This window comes from Protopterus annectens, chromosome 7.part1, assembly GCF_019279795.1.
Source record: "Protopterus annectens isolate FY-2018-M chromosome 7.part1, PAN1.0, whole genome shotgun sequence".
NCBI lineage: Eukaryota > Metazoa > Chordata > Ceratodontiformes > Protopteridae > Protopterus > Protopterus annectens.
The window spans coordinates 134078415-134098439 of NC_056740.1; the positions used below are offsets into that span (position 1 = coordinate 134078415).

Sequence of the window (20025 nt, forward strand, 5' to 3'; positions counted from 1 at the left end):
TTCAGCCTGTTTTTTTTTTTTTAGAGGTGGGAGTAAACCCACAGACACAGGGAGAATATGGCATTGGCTGGATGTTAGGATCAAACCTTGCAAATGGCATATACTACAGGCAATACACCAACATATGAGAAAAATCAGGTATGTTCTGCAAAAGTAAGACAGAAACATACTTGATTTTCATCATATTTTAGCTCTGTCGTTGGGATTTTTTTTAACATTTAAATAAAGAAACAGCAACAGAGATTCTGTATTCTATGTACTGCACTGATGTACTGTGTAAGCATGGGAATGTAATTCCCATAAGAATGTGCAGTACATCACTATAGGGAAGACAATGCAGAAGAGGGCAGAAGTGTTCTTACACAATCGCAGTATTTAAGAAAAGTAGGGAATTTTTTTCTTCATTGTTATTGTGTAGTAGCAACAATCCAGTTGTGTTTGTGGGTGTTTCAGGATTTACCCACAGCTGGCTTTGTTTAATCACTTGAGCTTTGTCATTGTGATCAAACCACATCAACCATGAGTAAATCCAGATATAGCCACACACAGTTGTGGATTATTGCTTAGGAATATAATATTTTTAATGCAATTTTGTCATTTAGCCACTAGATGTCACCTTAACATATTAGTTATGAAGGTAAATGGGGCATGCGATGAATTGAGCATTGCTTATTTATTTCATCATTTTTTTGATTAAGCAATCATTTGTAATAAACATAAAATCAATATTGAATTATTAATTATTGTTAGTGAATACGTTTTTTTATATGCCATCATTTAGGCACCAACAAGTATTTAATACATGCATATATGCAATACTTAATATATATATATATATATATATATATATATATATATATATATATATATATATATATATATATATATATATTGTTATATATATAAACTTATGAAGTCCCAGAGAGGAATGTGCACGTGGAACAAAGATGGATACACCCAATATTTCCATATGCAGCTCTCTGCATCAAGCACAATTTTCCTTAAGAGCACACAGGGAACACATTCAGTCCAGGTCTGGATTTCACTATCCGTCTCCCTCCAGGTCCCCAGTAAGACTCCCCACTGGCACAGCTTCAGAACTGAGACCTCAGCCAAGTGTCCAAGCCAAGTTCTCCACCATCCACCACTCTCTGTGAAACCAGTGCTTCATGTCCCTGCTCCAAGCAGCTGACACACACACACACACACACACACACACACACACACACACACACACACACACACACACACACACACACACACACACACTGAGATTTCATTTTCACACACACAAACACACGCACACACACACGGGAAAGGCTGGCACAGATTTATTTGCTGTGCCCCGTTCTGCACAGACTATGAAGTAGTTACACCACCACTAGACACTCCAAAGCTAGCTATTCAAAGGCTGTTGCAAGGGTACCCAATTATACTGAGTGAAATTAATATTAATACAAATGATAGTTTGACCAAAAGCAAGGCTTTCAGAAGTGGTCAGAGTTGTCACCAAATATATGTAAGTACTCTCTGAGATTAAAATATTCTCTAAAAGACCAACCGTAAAGAAAAGTTTAAATATATTTAATAATAAATAAGAAAAGAACATGAAAATACTAAATGTCTATTTATAGTAAATGCCAGAGTTTTAATCAATGGAAATATTAAAATAACACAGATGAATAGATACATACAGTTACAGAAAAAGAGTACTTAACTAATCTCACTATATTGTCCTACCCGATTTAGACAATTATTATCCTTGGTCACCTACTAGAGCAAGGCAAGATGAAGTAGGTGAGAGTTCCAAGAAACAGACTGCTGCTGAGACTTCAGTCTCCTCTAATATTAAAACATTATTTTTGTACAGAATGACAACACGCACATCTGGTCATCTGACTTCTGGTTCCCATGCAACCAACCATTGCTAAAAGCAGTCAGGATTTATTACATAAGTGTCAACAGTACACACAGAGAGAGCCTTGCTAAGATCTGCTGCAGCTCCTGGATATCATAATACAATTTTAAACCTCCACCCTTTCAGAATAGCAATTACTTCATCCTAATGACAATGCAGGAAGCTTCCTAGTACAGATTTATGTCTCTGACTGCATTCAAAACTGTGAGATAACATCTTCATGGCCTAGGCCCAGTAATTTAACTTCTTACTACTTTCAAAGCTTGCTACAGCTGGATTGTGATTAACCTCTTCTCTTCCAGTATTCTCTGTTAAAACATACATTTAATTTAGTTACAAAAATATATGTATATTTCTTTTCTGTCCAGTAAGGCACACTGTTGATACATTTTTAACACAAGCAGCTTTACAAATACATTTTTCAACACAAACATCTGTACAAATCACCAAAAGTGTGTAAAAGGCACTAAAATTACCAAAACCAAGTTCAAAGTGCCTACGAAAGGAAAAACTCTTCGTTTAGATGAAAAACTGATTTATTGTACAATCCAACATTAACGCTCCTTCTAAACATACGTTTTCGTCCGCCCTGGACTTCATCAGATAAGTGTCTTCCACCCATTAATACATTTATATACCTTTATTAAGTTAATTCATTAAAAACCAAGCCAATAAAATACCTCAATTAATTTCAAATTCAGCAAATCAAATTGATTAAAATAACTCATGAATATTCATTATTTAAAAACCAATGTGCATTAAAAACATTGCATGATGTTGATTAATTTGCCTACCTACCATTCTTACCAAACAAGTTTACTTGTAAATGAAACAAAAAATGTTTGAAACCTATAGATTAAAATTCAATTGTTTCTTTTTATATAAATAAATAAATAACTAAATAAATACCTAAAATTCATGTTTAAACCATTTATATTATAAACATTCACATTGACATACTGTTTATTTCTATAGAATCTTGCCCCCTCTAGTGCCTCTTTGTTCCTATTACAATTAAATTTTATTTGATTTTATTTTCAGCAAGGACACAATAGACAAGTAGTCATTTAATCCTGGTTCCTTTCCTGCTTCCAAGCTAACCTGTAATCTGTACAAATCAGTTTGATATACAATAACATATAATTCTTTTCAAAATTCCAGCTAGCTGTGCTGCCATATGTTACACATCTACTGCCCTACTTCTCCTGGCATAGCGGGCAATACCTCATATTGTCACTATATATCATACACACACACACGCATGCACATATATATGTGTGAGTGTGTATATGTATATGTGTGTGTGTGTGTCTGTTTGTGTGTATTTGAATCAGTAATACAGAACTTTCTGGATTATCATCCTGTTCTCCATTGTCTTGAAATGCTGGGCTTGTGTACTGGATTTTTTGTTTGGGCTTATGCATGCTTGTGAAAGGACTTACCTTACAGTTCCTATTGTTGTATGACACACCTCTTACGTTCTTGGCTCAAATAATCAAGGAATAAGATAAAAAATAATCATGGGCAAAAGCAAAAAATGAGTGAACATTTTTAGAAAGTAATTTAATTTGCTTACAAATTAATAGAACAATAGGTTAGGCATCAATATGACTTTTTTGAACAATAAGAAAAATAAATTGTCGGTTATTTCTGAGAATCAAACATTTCACAAGGGACCAAGCAAAAATATGGTGCTAAAGCAAGGACAGTCAGCAAATTTAGGACAGTTGGGAGCTATGCTTTAAGGTTAAGACACTTTTACAGTTAGAAATGTTGCTACTACCCCCATTCCAAAAAAAAAAAAAAAACAGTTTTGTGTGTGTGTGTGTGTGTGTGTGTGTGTGTGTGTGTGTGTGTGTGTGTGTGTGTGTCTGTGTGTGTGTGTGTGTGTGTGTGTGTGTGTGTGTGTGTGTGTGTGTGTGTGTGTGTGTGTGTGTCTGTGTGCGTGCGTGTGTGTATATGGGAGATGGGATTTACAGGTGCCCAGGGTTCAGCAGAAGCTACCTGATCAACAAATTAATTAATTAAAACAAATATAAATAACTGCTTATACACCCTTTCATATTCAGTGCATAGCAGCTGGGAGATAGAAAAGGAGCTGCACATGCAAAAGCAGGGCTCAATGACTGTTTAAAGTGAAGAATATAATATTTTAATGCAATGTTTTAGATTGTAGCTGGGATACTTTGTTGATTAGTATTTAGCAGGTGAAGTGATTTCATTATAAAACGGAAGAGATGAATATTATGTTTTGTGCAGATGTTAATTCTCATAAAATGGAAATGTGATCACTCAAAAGCTAATTCAGAGATTGCAACCATTCAAAACTTAAAAGTGTGTTCACCCTAATGGAGTAGATCAAAACCAATGTTTTTGTTTGTTTAGCACAGTCTAAGCCCTACTGCGACTCTCACGGTAAACATTTTGTACATATCAACTCTGCTGCCACTCAATGTTATGTAAGGACAAACTCCACAAAGCCGTGCACACCTGTCACAAGCATTCAATGTTTGTGAGCAAATGATTTCTAAAGCATCACAGTCTGAGCAAACATACAATAGCCATATCTTGTTACTACCTCAACTCTGTACAAAACACTTTTGTGTGCTTGTGAGACTGTCTCACACTGACACAGTCTAATCAGAGGGATTATTTCTCTTTTTTCAGTATTTCTTGATTTCTTCTATTTCTTGAACATGTTCATTTTATTTGTTGACAGCCCATTTTATAAGCAAAATAATACACTGCAAGATATGGTTTATTGTGTGATAAGAATATGTTCTTTTTGCTAAATGTGTTTTCTGCTAGCACCCATGCCTTTTTATGCATCAGGGAGTGTTCTTATCAGACAAGCTACCACTGATATACCTGATCATAATGCTGAGATCCTTAATATCATTTTAAAAGGCACAGTACTGTGACAATAACTTTTAAGGATGACATTTTTTATCTTTTTCAGGTGATATAAGGGAAATGTTCTCATAACAAAAACAGCTATAAACCCACAACAAATTTATGTTTTGCTGTACAGAGAAGATGAGAGGAGAGGAGAGAATCACCTCAGGTCTCCCTGAAAAGAGGCTACTAGCCTAGTAGGACTAACCCGGCCAACAAAGAATGAATACATAAAAAATACATAAAAATTGGCTTAAAAGAGGCAACTGAAATGTGCCACTTTTTATATAATAATGTTACCAGAATGGGAAAACATTGTTATGAGTAGCTTGCTTTTGCAAGGAGACTGATGTCAAAGATATGTTTTTTTTTTTAGCTAAAACCTGATTAAAAAATTCAAAGTACTAGATATCTCAAAACTAATCATTAATCAGAATTATTTGGCTACTGGGCAATAATATGGAAAATAAAATCACCAGTGAACTATAAGGAAGACTAGAGCTCTTAGCTCTTAATAAGTTAGAGTCTATGCCCAGGGTACAGGGTTTGATTCCCTCAACCACCTACTGAGTGACTCTGAACAAGTCACTTAACAGAAAGTGCTCCTGTGTCATATTTTGCCCAGTGAGTTACCCAGTTAAAAATAGTTAAAAAAATAGACTATGCAGTCAGGCATTCACCAGAAGTATTCTGATTAAAACACTTTAAATGAATATTATTCTACTAGCAGCCAAAACAGTGTTTCTTATGTGAAAAAAACAAAAACATTTTTTGGATATGGTGATAAGATGATTAAAAAAAGAGAATAAAAAAATGTTGTTTTCTATGTTTCTTTTGGCAAAGTGCATGAAAACTGCTCAAAAGCAGCATTAAACAAGCATAGAAATCATATGACACTGGTTAAAGTAGAAGCCAAGTGTTTTCTGAAAGAGAAAGAAGACAACACATCACAGTAACACTGAAGTACTGGAGGACGTAGCAATGACTATGGTAGATCAAGGTGTAATAAAGAATGAGAAACTGTAAGAAAAGGAAAATCTAATGTATACATCATGGAGTAATCTGAGAATGTCCACAAATGCACCTTCTGCACTTATGTGTACTGACTGTGAATACCACCTTAAGTTTGCAACTGCTGAAATGGTGACTGTAATCCTGCTCTAAAATATCCTTCTAAAAGTTATAGTGTTGTTGCACAATTAAAGTTTGCCATTAATGCACGGAAACATATATCACTCAAACTTAACTTCCCCTACAGTATACTTTATACTAAATTGTTTTATTCTCCAACCTTTAGTGACTTCAAGTTTCCAGGAAGGATCATCTTGGAGGCCATTTAACTTATGTCTGTCTGTTCCAACCTTCTCATCTTCTTTCAGAATCTCCTCCATTAGCTGTTTCCGCCTTCTAGTCAGTTTTGCATTGATTTGAGCAGCATATGTTGACTTTTCATGGATTTTCAAATTTTTCATTGTTTCTCTTTCCTGTGTGAAATAAATAAACATTACAGTGACTGGAAAGAGTGAACCAAAGAAAGGAAAAGATGTAATCTATGGCACAAAATAAAAGTTATTTCTAGGTAGGGTTACTAATCTACTAAAATAAAACACATCTGTAAATGCTGCAAAAATCAGAACTTGTATTGCAGAAAGTAAAGTTGATTAAAAGCTGAATGACTTAATCTTCTGGCTTTTTCCGGTTAGGGGTCACCACAGTGGATCACCTGTCCGTTCATGATTGGCAGTGGAGTTTTACGGTGTCAAGTTGCCAGCCCAACCTTCCACAGAAGGCACACACATGCACTCACTCCAAGGGGCAATTTAGAGTGTCCAATCCACCTACAGCATGTCTTTGGGATGTGGGAAGAAACCAGAGCACCTGGAGGAAACCCACACGACTACAGGGAGAACATGCAGACTCCACACAGAAGGCACCCTAGCCGAGGATTGAACCAAAGAGCCTCCTGCTGTGAGGTGGCAATGCTAAGTGCTTCATCACCATGGCCGCCCATTAAATGTGAATGACTACACTTCATAAAACTGTATGACAATGGGAGGATCAGGTTAGCCACACTGATCTCATGGTATCTTTTCAAGAGAGACCCTAGGTGGTGCATATACTTACTAGGGGGAAATCTGGCCAGGGCACAGGGGAAATTCTCCTATTCTTTTCAATAAATGCCACAGGATTGTTTACAAACACCTGAGCTACCACCAATTCAGGCAGATGGGGCTTCAATTTAACTTCACATCTGAATGATGGGGCACTGATGAGTGTAGCTTCCCCTAATGTTGCACTGCAGTGTCAGCAAATCAAAACTAATCCAATCACCTGGGGTACAAACAGAACCCTCAGCACTAAATTCTAGTATACATACTATGCCACTGACACTGACTGGGTCTGATATTTCCTGTTCCTATAGGTACATTGACACTTTAGGTGCTGATATCCACAAATGTAACAGCTGCAATCATGGTAGTCGCCTCCAATGTAAAACAAATACTCAGGTGCTTACAGGGGTTTGGATGCTTCCAGTAACGTTGTATCAACATTTCTTATCACAGCACAGACATTTCAGTTATACATACTAGCTGCATCTGTGTTGATTACTGCCCTCTGTAAACTAGTTACGAAAGTGCTTATTAGTGGTTTGGAGTTTTATGTGGTACTGTGCTACAGTTTGTTAACATCCTATTATGCCCACAAATAACTGCTACAAATATGCTGGGGAGAGCCACCATGAAATAGCTACCAAGGTGGTTATAGCTAGTTTGGTGCCTCAAATCATACTGTTATCACATTCTCCTGTCACCATACAATCCACATATATAGTCCCTCTAGCTACTTGAACAGAACCCCCCCCAGCCTATACTTACTTACGTATGCAAACCCTAACTCTGCCCCTAACCCACACCCTACACCTTGGCTTAGCAAACTACCTTCCTGTAATACTACCATTATTCTGATAAAAGGAAAAGGATAATCTTTATCCATCCCTAATCATCTTCAAAACCCATTTGTCTAAAATTATCTGATGCCAAGGTAGGAAACTGAGGATCAGATACTGTGAAAGTGTAAGGGAAACAGGAGCAGCAGAAGGGGGCAAGCTGAAATGTCTCTGGAATAGCCAGTATGAAGCTCATGTCTGATTCTTGTTTTGGAAAATCTCCACGTTTTTTCAGTTTGTGGATAGTTAAATTCCTGCCTGTTACTTCTAGGGTCCTAGCCTGCTATTAGACTGCATTCCAGGCTTGTTATTTCCTTTTAAAAGGATAAAGGGCTTGGAAGGGAAGAAACTGGGGACATGAAAACCCCTAAAAACACCCTGCATTAATTTACCTCACTCACCCCTTTGTTTGAGGACCTGTGTACTAGCAGGCCTAAATAAAACTTCTGTTGACTAATGTGAGAATTACTGACTTTAATTCATCTGAAAAGTTTTTGTTACACACCTAAACAAATCTCCCCAATATGGTAGCTGAAGAAGAGGCCCTGGAAACATTATCAACACAATCATACAGACTTTTTAAGGCATTATTAGAATCTTGAGACAAGTTAGACATGATTTGATTCATATAACACCTACCTTCAGGGGACAGTGAAGCAGAAAATTCTCCCATGACCTTAGCACATTTTAAAATAAAATTTCACATAAAGCCCTGATATTTCTGGATTCTGAAGGCTAATGTAGCAGAATAAAGTTTTTTTCTTTTCCTGTCTGTCCAACCACTTACTCTCCTTATCCCCATTGACTGGGATGGAGGAGGAAGATGCTTTTTCACAGTTGAGACTGTGGGTGTGATAGCAGCTGGAGCAGCTACAGGATGAGACTAGAGACATGTATTAGCTTGTGAAACTCTATACATTTTATTTGCTTTTTTTAGGAACTAATGAGAGACAGAATCAGGAGCATTACAGTCAATTTTTAAGGCATTCTCCAAACCTGGAAAAACTGGAGGAATGAGTGCAAAATTAGGGACTTTTTGTTCAAGCAAATAATAATATCTGCTTAACTCTGTTCCCAAGAAAATGCATCCCTTAGTCTAAAAATAGCCAACAAAAGTGAAAAAGTTTCCATAGGGAGCTCTTCATGGTCAGTATGTGATGAATCAGAGACTTGGGCTATTGAACCCTAAGTTTAGATAACCTTGTTTCTATCAACATAAAGGGAATAAGAAAATATATACTTTTCCTTACAAGAAGGGGAAGATAGCACCTAGAACTGGCTGACTTTAATAAACTCCCAGCCAAAGTAATAAAGTACAGTTTTGTACCTACCATAAATGTAGATGTTCGAGTGGTTATGCTGCTGCAGTCATCACACTTGGGTTATCCTGCCATCAGGCAGTCCTGCAGTCTGCCCGAATCCCAAAGCCTTGGTCCGGCATCAGTTGTCGTCGCTTCTTCCCTGACGTCACTGCGGCAGGGGTATAAAAGAGGCAGCCAATGCCATTTTCTTCATTTTTTCTTTCCCCAAATGTCAGGTGCCCCAATGTAATAAGGCAAAATAATTGGCTTGCAAACCATACCTTAGAAAAAACAATAGTGGTAGTTGTAAGCAAATACACCATATAGAGATGCATCCATAAGTTTGATGTACCTGTAGATAAATGAACCCCCTGTTAGGAAGTGGGGATGGAGGGAGGGTAACCTGGACTGCAGCAGCATAACCACTCGAACATCTACATTTATGGTAAGTACAAAACTGTACTATGTTTATCGTGCTATGCTGCTCCAGTCATCACACTTGGGTTGAGTCCCAAAGCTATGGTCGGGTGGTAGGAACTATACTGGATTAGGCGCAGCTAAGATGCCCTGCAGAACTGCAGTGGCAAAGCCAGCCCTGGTTTTTGAGTAGAGTGGAAGGTGGTAATGTTTGGTGAAGGTGTGCACTGAACTCCACGTGGCTGCCTCCAGAATGTCCTTTGTTGGGACTCCTCGGAGGAAGGCTGCTGAGGTTGCTGTAGCCCTGGTAGAATGAGACCTAATATTAGCAGGCACTGGTTTCCCATGGTAAGAGTAGCAAAAGTGGATACATTGCGCTATCCATTTGGAGATGGTCTGTTTGGAAATAAGCTTTCCCTCTGAACCTGCTGCACAGGATACAAATAGTTGGTCAGATTTTCTGAAGGCCTTTGTCCTGTCCAAATAGTAACGCAACTGTCTGTGAATGTCCAAAGAGTGAAGGAGTCTTTCCCCTTTATTCTGTGGGTTTGGGTAAAAGGTGGGCAAATGTATGGTCTGATTGAGAGCCACACTGGAAACTACCTTTGGCAAGAAGGAAGGGTTGGTTCGTAAAGGCACTCTGTCCTGATGGAAAATGAGGAAAGGTTCCACTGCCATAACGCCTGCAGTTCTGAGACCCTGTGTGCTGAGGTGATAGCCAGCAGTAGAGCTGTTTTCCATGATAAGTATTGTAGATCTGCTGAAAAGGCTAGTTCGAAAGGAGGAAGAGTTAGTTTTTCTAGCACAAAATTTAGATCCCAAGATGGAGTTGGTGGCTTTCTGGGGGGTCTTATGTTTTTTGCCCCTCTGAGAAACTGCCTTAGTAAGGGGTGGGAGAAAATGGGAGGATCCGTATCATATTGAGCTGAAATTGCTGAAGCAGATGAAAAAGAAAGTCCTTTGTGTAGCATCTCAGTTAAATATTAGAGTATTTGTGGAATGCTTGGGATTGCCAGGATCTAGACCTCTGGCCTGGTTCCATGCACAAAATAGTTTCCATTTGTCTGAGTAAGTTTTTCTGGTGCTGGGCCTCCTGGCCTCCAGAATGACATTCAGGACGTCCTTTGAGAGAAGTGTTGATTGATAATTTAAGGTATCTTCCATGCAGCTAGGTTTAAGGTCCTGAGTTGACTGTGAAGGATCTAAGAGTTTTGTTGAGTCAAGAGCTTGGGGAATTGAGGTAAGATCCATGGAGGACTGTGAGCCAGGTTTCGTAGTAGTGGGTACCAGTGCTGAAGTGGCCAGTCCGGAGCAATGAGGATCATATGTGGTCTGTCTGATCTGACTTTTAGTAGTACATTGGTCAGTAGAGGCAGAGGAGGGAAGACGTAGACTGACAATGCTGTCCAACTGAATGATAGGGCATCCACTTTCTAGACCAGGGGATGGTAAGTCCTTGTGCAAAATTTTTGTAGCTGGCAATTGCTGGTTGAGGCAAACAGATCTGTCTGGTGGTCCCCATCTTTGAGTTATCATTGCAAATACTTGTGGGTGTAGTCTCCATTCGTGAGGATCTGTTAAATTTCTGCTTAATTCGTCTGCCAATATGTTTTCCTTTCCTGGCAGGAATTGTGCTTGCAATTGTACTTGGTAAGTTAGTGCTGTGTTCCACAAGGCCATTGTCTGCCTGCATAATGGGTAGGAGTGCGTTCCTCCTTGTTTGTTTATGTACCACATTAATGTGGTGTTGTCCGTCCTTAGTAGAAGTTGTCCTGGATGCAAGAGGTCCTTGAAGGCTGTTAGTGCATTTTGTATGGTTAGCATCTCCTTTTGATTGATGTGCAGATGCCTTTGGTTTGCAGACCATTTGCCCTGTATGCATTGTCCTGCCATATGTGCACCCCAGGCGTAGTCTGATGAATATGTTGTCAAGGTTTGCTTTGCTGGAGGTAAGACAAAAGGTAGACCCTTGTTTGCTTGGCATGCTTGAGCCCACCACAGAAACTCTTTTTGAAGGCAGGGAATGAGAGGTATACTTGCTTCGAGGCTGTGTCTGTGCTGGGACCATACACTTTTTAGGTACCATTGTAGTTTCCTCATATGCAGCTTTGCATATGCAATTAGGTGAATGCAGGATGCCATGTACCCCAATGCCTGCAGGAATTTCCTTGCAGTGAGCAGGGTAAAAGTTGCCATCTTTTTGAAGTATTGAACCAGTTGATTTTGCTTGTCTGGCGTAAGGTAAGCCATCTGGGCCATTGTATTCAAGCTTGCACCCAGGAAAATTATTTCTTGTGAGGGTATTAGTTTTGACTTTTTTTTTGTTTACTGTGTACCCTAGGCAACTTAGCAACTTTGTTACAAAGGCCAGATGCTGTAGTAGGATGTCTTTGCTGTCCGCTTGGATCAGGCAGTCGTCGAGATATGGATACATTTGTATTCCTCGTTGTCTGCAATATGCAATTACTGATGCCAGGCATTTCGTGAATACTCTGGGCGCAGTAGATAAGCCAAAGGGCAATGCAGAGAATTGATAATGTGTTGTACCTGCCAAAAATCTGAGGTATCTTATGCAATATTGTCTGATAGGGACATGCAGGTATGCCTCTTGGAGGTCCAACGTTACCAGCCAAGACTCCTTACCCAGCATGGGAAGAAGTTGCTGTACTGTGAGCATTTTGAATTTGGGTATCTCCAGGTAAGTGTTTAGAATTGAAAGGTCTAAGATGGGTCTCCAGGCTTTGTCTTTTCTTGGTACTAGAAACAGTCTTGAGTAAAAACCTTGACCTTGCTCTTTGGTAGGTACCTTTTGAATTGCTTTCATGTCCATGAGAGCTGTAATTTGTCTTTGTGCCTCTGCCCATTGGTTTGTTGGCAGATTTGGCATGCCTCTCATCCGTGGTAAGGTGTGAAAATGAAATCTGTAGCCTCGGGTAATAATATCCAGAACCCATTTGTCCTTTGTTATGATGTGCCAGTTTTGTGTAAACAGAGCCAGTTTTCCTCCTATAGGTGCTGCCTGGGCAATTTTGCTTGGCAGGCGAAGAGGAAAGTCATTGAGTTTGCTTCCTGAAGGGTTGTGATCTGTCGTCTCCCCCTCTTTGAGTTGTTGCTTGCCATTGTCTAGGCCTGAAGGGACCTTGTGCCTGGGCTCTGCCCCTAGGGCGTTTGTAACTGCCCCTTTGGGGTCTGTCTGAAGCAGGAAAGGACCAGTTCTTTGATGGCCAGTTTCTGCTGAAGCGAGGAGGTTGTACCTGCAAAAAATCTTTAACTGTTTGCATTGATTTTGCCTTTTCTTCCATTTTCTTTAAAACCTCCTCTGCTTTGACACCAAATAACGCATTCTTTTGCAGTGGAGCATCCAGTAGCTTTGCTTTGACATGTTCTGGTAAAGTCTGCTCTTTTAGCCAAGCATGCCTACGTATCACAGACCCTGTAACAGCTAATCTACATGAGGCTTCCACAGAATCAAAACCACATTGAAGGGTATGTTTTCCCAACTGTTCTGCTGCATGCAACAAATATTGCATCTCTTTGAAATCTGGTTGATCTGTTTGAGGGATCATTTTCTGTTTTAACTGAGTAAGCAGGTACTGCTGGTATTTAATCATGTGGAATTGGCAGTTTAATGCCCTCATGGCCAAAGTGGCAGACGTGTACACCTTTTCCCCCCATCTTTCTAATGCCCTGGAATCTCTTTCAGCAGGTAGTGGATTCTTGGCTGTAGAGGCCTTAACTCCTTTGGGACCCTGGGAAATGGTTTCTGGGTCTGCTGGAGGGCTTTTATACAAAAACTTGTGAGAGTCAGGAACTCAATAGTATCTGTCTGGCTTAGCTGGTGCTGGCGGTAAGGAATCTGGATTTAGACTAGATTCATTATAAACATCATCCAGAATGTCTAAAACTGGAGGGATAGCTAGAAGTCTATGCCGAGGAAGAAGAAGAAACTCACGGAGTCTTTCCTTGGAATCAGAATAATCTTGGCCTTCCCAGTGGAAATGCTCTCTCATGGTGTGCAGGGTTTCCCCAAAAGAAAAGTCCTCAGGAGGAGAAAAGTACAGTTTTGTACCTACCATAAATGTAGATGTTCGAGGATTCCATTGCTGCAGTCCTGACTATTGGGTATAGTCCGCGTCCAGTCGGCCCGAATACCAGAGTATAAGGCTGACGTCGGTCAGGGCGCATTAGACTGACGTCAGTACGTCAGGGTACTAATGCGCATGACCGACGTCATATCCTCAGTCTTTTCTTGCCCCAGATGTCAGAAGACCCTAAAAAGACAAGTCCCAAAATACCTGCACCAAAAACATGTACAATATATACAACAATATATACAAAAATATATGCATGTAAACTCACCTACACAACCACCCCTAAACACAGAGGGGAAGGAGGGAGGGTAAATTGGACTGCAGCAATGGAATCCTCGAACATCTACATTTATGGTAGGTACAAAACTGTACTATGTTCTTCGTTTTCCATTGCTGCAGTCCTGACTATTGGGTAGAATCCCAAAGCAGAGGTAAGGGAGGCTGGCAAATCATAAAGAAGTAGGAGCTGACAACATGCCTTGTAAAACAGCTGTGGCAAAACCAGCCCTAGACTTAGAGTAGATAGGAAGGTGATAATGCTTAGAGAAAGTATGCACTGAACTCCAAGTAGCTGCTTCCAAAATATCCTTAGTTGCCACCCCTTAGAAATGCTGTTGAAGTGGCAGTAGCCCTAGTGGAATGAGGCCTAATCCCAGCTGGAATCTCCTTGCCATGATGGGAATAACAAAATGCAATGCAAAAGCCAATCCACCTAGAAATAGTTTGTTTTGACACAGGCTTGCCCTGTGAACTCAAAGCAAAAGAAACAAACAACTGCTGAGACTGCCTAAAATCCTTAGTCCTGCTTAAATAATAACGCAATTGCCTGTGTACATCTAAAGTGTGCAAAATCTTTTCCCCTTTATTTTGAGGGTCTGCATAAAACGTAGGCAAATGAATAGTTTGGTTTAAAGCCACACTAGAAACCACCTTAGGCATAAAGGAAGGATTAGTGCGTAATGATACCCTATCCTTATGGAAAATCAAAAAGGGCTCTACTGCCATAAGGGCCTGCAACTCAGACACCCTTCTTGCAGAAGTAATAGCCAACAGAAAAGCAGTCTTCCATGACAAGTATTTCAATTCAGCAGTAGCTGCAGGCTCAAAAGGTTGTAGAGTAAGTTTTTCCAACACAAAATTGAGATCCCAAGCAGGAGTAGGAGCTCTACGTGGGGGTCTTATATTCTTTGCCCCTCTAAGAAACTGCTTGAACAAAGGATGCGAAAACAAAGGTGGGTCACAATCATAGTGAGCTGAAATTGCTGCAGCATGAATCTTAATGGAAGAGAAGGACAAACCTTTGTCCAATAACTCAGTAAGATATTGAAGAGCCACACTCAAATTAGGCTCAGAAATCTCCAAATTCTTTGCTGTACTCCAAAATAAAAATCTCTTCCATTTTTCTGCGTACACTCTCCTTGTACTAGGTCTTCTAGCTTCCATAATCACATTTAAAACTTGTTGAGGAAGTTGAGACCTGCTGTGTTTCAACACAGAATATGCCAGGCTGTTAGATGAAGAGAATGAAGCTTGACATTGAGCAGATGACCGTCCTTCTGAGATAACAGATGAGGAATCAGAGGTAAAGGCCATGGAGGCTTCTTTACCAGACTCCGTAGTAGTGGGTACCAGTGTTGCGAGGCCAATCTGGAGCTATCAAAATCATCCTTGGCCTGTCTTGTCTGACCTTTAATAGTACCTTTGGAAGAAGAGGCAGAGGTGGAAAGGCATACACATGAAGGTTTTTCCAACTGAAAGACAGAGCATCCACTTTCCAAGCTGTGTGATGAAACCCCTTTGTGCAATACTTTGGCAGCTGGTGGTTTAGTGGAGAAGCGAACAGATCTATGTCTGGAGTTCCCCATGACACTGTCAGTTTCTGAAATACATGAAGATCCAGTTTCCACTCGTGGGGATCCATGATTTGTCTGCTTAACACATCTGCTAAGGAGTTCTGTGCTCCTGGCAGAAACCTTGCCTGAAGAGTTAGTTGCAAGCTTAGCGCAGTCTCCCATAAAATCATTGCTTGCCTGCATAGAGGATAAGAATGTGTTCCCCCTTGTTTGTTGATGTACCACATGACAGTTGTGTTGTCTGTTAGAATCAACACCTGCCCTGGAAGAAGTGACTCCTTGAAAGCCATTAATGCAAACTGGACTGCTAACATCTCCTTCATGTTGATATGTAGATGCTGTAGTCTGGCAGGCCACTTGTCTTGTATCCACTTTCCATTTAGATGAGCTCCCCAAGCAATGTCCGAGGCATCTGTCGTTAAGATCTGACTTGCCTCTGGCCGGGTCACAGAGAGTCCCTTGTTTAGGTGACATTCCTGAGCCCACCACAAGAATTCTTTGGAAGGCAAGGTATTATTTGAATGACAGTGTCCAAATCCTGGCAGTGCTGTGTCCATACATTTTTGAGATACCATTGTAGCTTCCTCATATGCAGTTTGGCATTGGGAAGCACCAGAATACAAGATGCCATGAACCCTAATGCTTGAAGGACTGTCCTTGCAGTCAGCACGGACTGATGAGATAGTTGATGGAAGTAAAGTGACAGACTCTTTTGTTTGTCCGGGGTTAAAAAGGCCATCTGGGCTGCTGTATTCAGTCTCACACCCAGAAAGCACATGTCTTGAGAGGGTACTAGACTGGACTTTATTTCGTTCACAGAATACCCTAGGCATCTTAGCACTGCTATAACATATTCCAGATGCTGTAGAAGGTCTTCCTTTTCTTGAGCCAGAATCAGGCAGTCGTCCAAGTAAGGATAGATTTGAATTCCTTGAAGCCTGAAGTAAGCTATCACTGGAGCCAGAACCTTTGTGAATACTCTGGGCAGTAGATAAGCCAAAGGGCAATGCAGAGAACTGATAATGAGAATTTCCAGCTCGAAACCGCAGATACTTCCTGCAACTTAGCCTTATAGGCACATGAAGGTAAGCTTCCTTGAGATCTAAAGTTACCATCCAGTGATCTTTGCCCAGCAGAGGTAAAAGCTGTTGTAACGTCAACATCTTGAACTTGGGAATGTCCAAAACGTGTTGAGGAGAGATAAATCCAAAATTGGTCTCCACGTGTTCCCCTTCTTTGGTACAAGGAACAGGCGAGAATAAAATCCTAGGCCCCTTTCTGATACAGGGACTGGCTGAATGGCCCCTATCTGAAGTAACTGAGAAACTTGCTTGTGAGCCTCTTTTCTTTGTGGAGGAGGAACGTCTGGCATGCCTTTGAAAGGGGCATTGTATGGAAATAAAATCTGTAACCGTGGTGAATGATATCCAACACCCATTTGTCTTGAGTAATTAAATCCCAATTTTCTTTGAAAAGAGACAGTCTTCCTCCCAAAGGAGCTGCCAGACGGGAATCTGCTGGCAGCTGAAAAGACAGGTCATTGGGTCTGTTTACGAAAGGACTGACCCCTGCCCTCACCAGAAGTCTGAGCAGGTGAACTCCTGTTCTAGGCCTAAAAGAACCTTGAGCCCTGCCCCTACCACGTCTAGACCTACCCCTAGACTGGGAATCATAAGCAGGATATGTCCACCCCTTAGCAGGCCAATTTCTACTAAACTTTGGTGGCTGCACCTGCAAAAATCTTTAACAGTTTGCATAGACTTAGCTTTGTCCTCCATTTTCTTTAAAACTGCTTCCACAGGCGATCCAAACAACACATCAGACTGTAAAGGAGCATCCAAAATCCTTGTCTTAACATGCTCAGCTAAATTCTGATCCTTCAACCAGGCATGCCTGCGAAGAACAGAACTGGTAGCAGCCACCCTCGAGGAGGCCTGTACAGCATCAAAACCACATTGCAAAGAATGCTTACCCACTTGTTCAGACACATGAACCAAATCCAGCAACTCTTTACACTCAATACCTTCCGCCAAAGCATCCACCTTAGATTTCAATTGTGAAAGGAGATAATTCTGATATTTTAGCATGTGAAACTGACAATTCAATGCTCTCATGGCTAGAGTGGAAGAAGTATACACTTTCTTTCCCCACCTATCCAAAGCCCTTGCCTCTTTATCAGTGGGAACAGGATTTTTAACCACAGAAGCCTTAACACCTTTAGGCCCTTGAGAAATAGTTTCTGGGTCCGCCCTAGGACTCTTAAACAAATATTTATGAGCTTCGGGCACCCTATAATACCTATCAGGCTTAACAGGAGCAGGAGGCAAAGAATCAGGGGTCAGGGAAGCCTCTGCAAAAACATCTTCCACCACATTCAACACAGGAGGAATAGCTAAAGGCCTATGCTGGGGTAAAAACAAGAATTCCCTAAGCCTTTTCCTGGAATCAGAGTAATCCTGGCCTTCCCATTTAAAGTGCTCCCTCATGGAATGCAGAGTCTCTGAAAATGAGAAATCCTCAGGCGGAGAAGCTGTAGGAGTGGAATCATCCACATCCGAATCAGAATAAGTAGGATACTCCTGCATATCTTCCACAGAAGATTCTGAAGCCTCTGAACACTGTTCAAAACTATCAAACTCCGGTTCCACCCTAGGCCTCTTATCAGGCGGGGGCATAGAACCTCTAATCATAGTAATCAAATCTTCTGCCATTTTAAGCATATGTTTCTTAGGTACAGAACCCGAAATGCTAGGAGAAGCCCCCACTGAAGCTGAACTAGGCCTACCCCTCAAAGAAGTTTTGGCAACAGAAGGAGAGGCTCTAACAACCTTGGGAAGAGGGAAGAACAGTCACCTGAGAAGCCCCCTCAGCCTGGCCTACCTCCTGAGAAGGCACATCCTGTAATAGTAAAGTTTCTGCCTGGGATTCCATGGAAACTCCTGGCAAAACCTCTGGCTCCACTGAGCCTTCTAAAGAACCGACGTCCGGGACTGCCGGTTCATCAACCCTAGGCTTCGCTGTTTTGTCCTTGCGCTTCTTGGGCGGAGCGGGCGTCGGAGCATCCGACGGCATTTTATAATTGCAACGCTTCCCAAACACTAACCTGGCACAGTCTAACCTCCTCTTAATAGTGCGTTTGTTAAACCTAGCACAAGAGCGGCAACCAACAACGTCGTGCTCAGGCCCTAAACAAGGTATACACAAGGTATGGTAATCCCTATGAGGTATCTGTTTCCCACAAGAAATACAGTTATTCACTTTTTCTGACATCCGTAAAATACTGAGGCAAGAAAAAACCAAAATGTTCCCAACGGGTACTTAGCCAACTCTGTTTCGGTCTGAAACTCCGGTTTCGGAAATATTTCAGAACGCCAACCTGCACTCGCAAAACTGCTTCTGCATCGGACCATGCGGCAAAAAAGACTGAGGATATGACGTCGGTCATGCGCATTAGTACCCTGACGTACTGACGTCAGTCTAATGCGCCCTGACCGACGTCAGCCTTATACTCTGGTATTCGGGCCGACTGGACGCGGACTATACCCAATAGTCAGGACTGCAGCAATGGAAAACGAAGAACATCAGAGGGGATAGACTCTTCAGCATCTGAGTCTTCGTAGGAAGGAAAGGGGTAATTCTGTTCCTCTGAGTCTGCTGAGGAAATGGATTCCTGGTCAGAAGGAGGGAATTCTTCCTCCAGTCTAGGCCTTTTGTCAGGAGGGGGTTGTGAACCTCTGATAAGGGTGATCAGGTCCTCCGCCATTTTGAGCATATGTTTTTTAGGTATAGGGGCCTGCGTGGTAGTCTGTGGACTCGTTTTTTTAGCCTTAGTCATCGCTTTAAGCTTAGCGTAAGATTTTACCGAGAGAGTCGTCGGTTTAAATACACCTTCGGAAACCGAAGGCCTGTCCCTAGTATCCGGATCGCCGGACGGGCTGGCGTCCATGTGCTGAGGAGGATCGGACTCCAGAGGCCCGGTAGTCTCTGTGTGAGAGGTAGTCGTATATTCTAAATCCGCGGTAGTCAGGGGCTGCGTAGGCGCCTCACCGAGTACCGGGGATCCGGCTTCAGGCTTAACTGAGACCTCGATATCTGGTCTAGGCCTACGCTGCCTGTCTTTGTCCTTGCGTTTTTTGAACATAGCTGATGTCGGTTGCTCCAATGACATAATATAATTGAATCTTCTACCAAAATAATGTTGGGCGGTATCAGCCCGACGCTTGATAGTGTGTTTACTGAACCTAGTGCAAAACCAACAACCAGAGACGTTGTGGTCTGGGCCTAGGCAAGGAATACAATAGGAATGAAAATCCTTATGAGGTATTTGCTTCCCACAAGAAATACAGTTATTAACTTTGTCTGACATCGGTCTGAGGCAAGAAAAGTTTTCCCAATGGGGTACTTAGCTTTATAGAAGACTTCGGCTGAAATTCTGTTCGGAAATCTCAGGAGCTGGCCGACCGGCACTTGCGAACTGCTTCTGGCACCGCGTGGCAAGAAAGACTGAAGAAAACTGTGTCGGCTGCCTCTTTTATACCCCTGCCACACTGACGTCAGGGAAGAAGCGACGACAACCAACGCCAGACCGAGGCTTTGGGATTCG

General features: G+C 41.4%; 1 protein-coding gene across 1 annotated transcript in view; it reads right to left on the reverse strand.

The window, feature by feature from the left end:
* Positions 1–6293, reverse strand: part of CFAP100 (cilia and flagella associated protein 100) — a 375752-nt gene extending 369459 nt beyond the window's left edge. Inside the window, exon 1 of the mRNA XM_044078592.1 lies at positions 6105–6293. Within this exon, the coding sequence (XP_043934527.1) occupies positions 6105–6285 (181 nt within the window). The 5' untranslated portion in view covers positions 6286–6293. The remainder of the gene's footprint in view (positions 1–6104) is intronic.
* Between the last annotated feature and the right edge of the window lie 13732 nt (positions 6294–20025).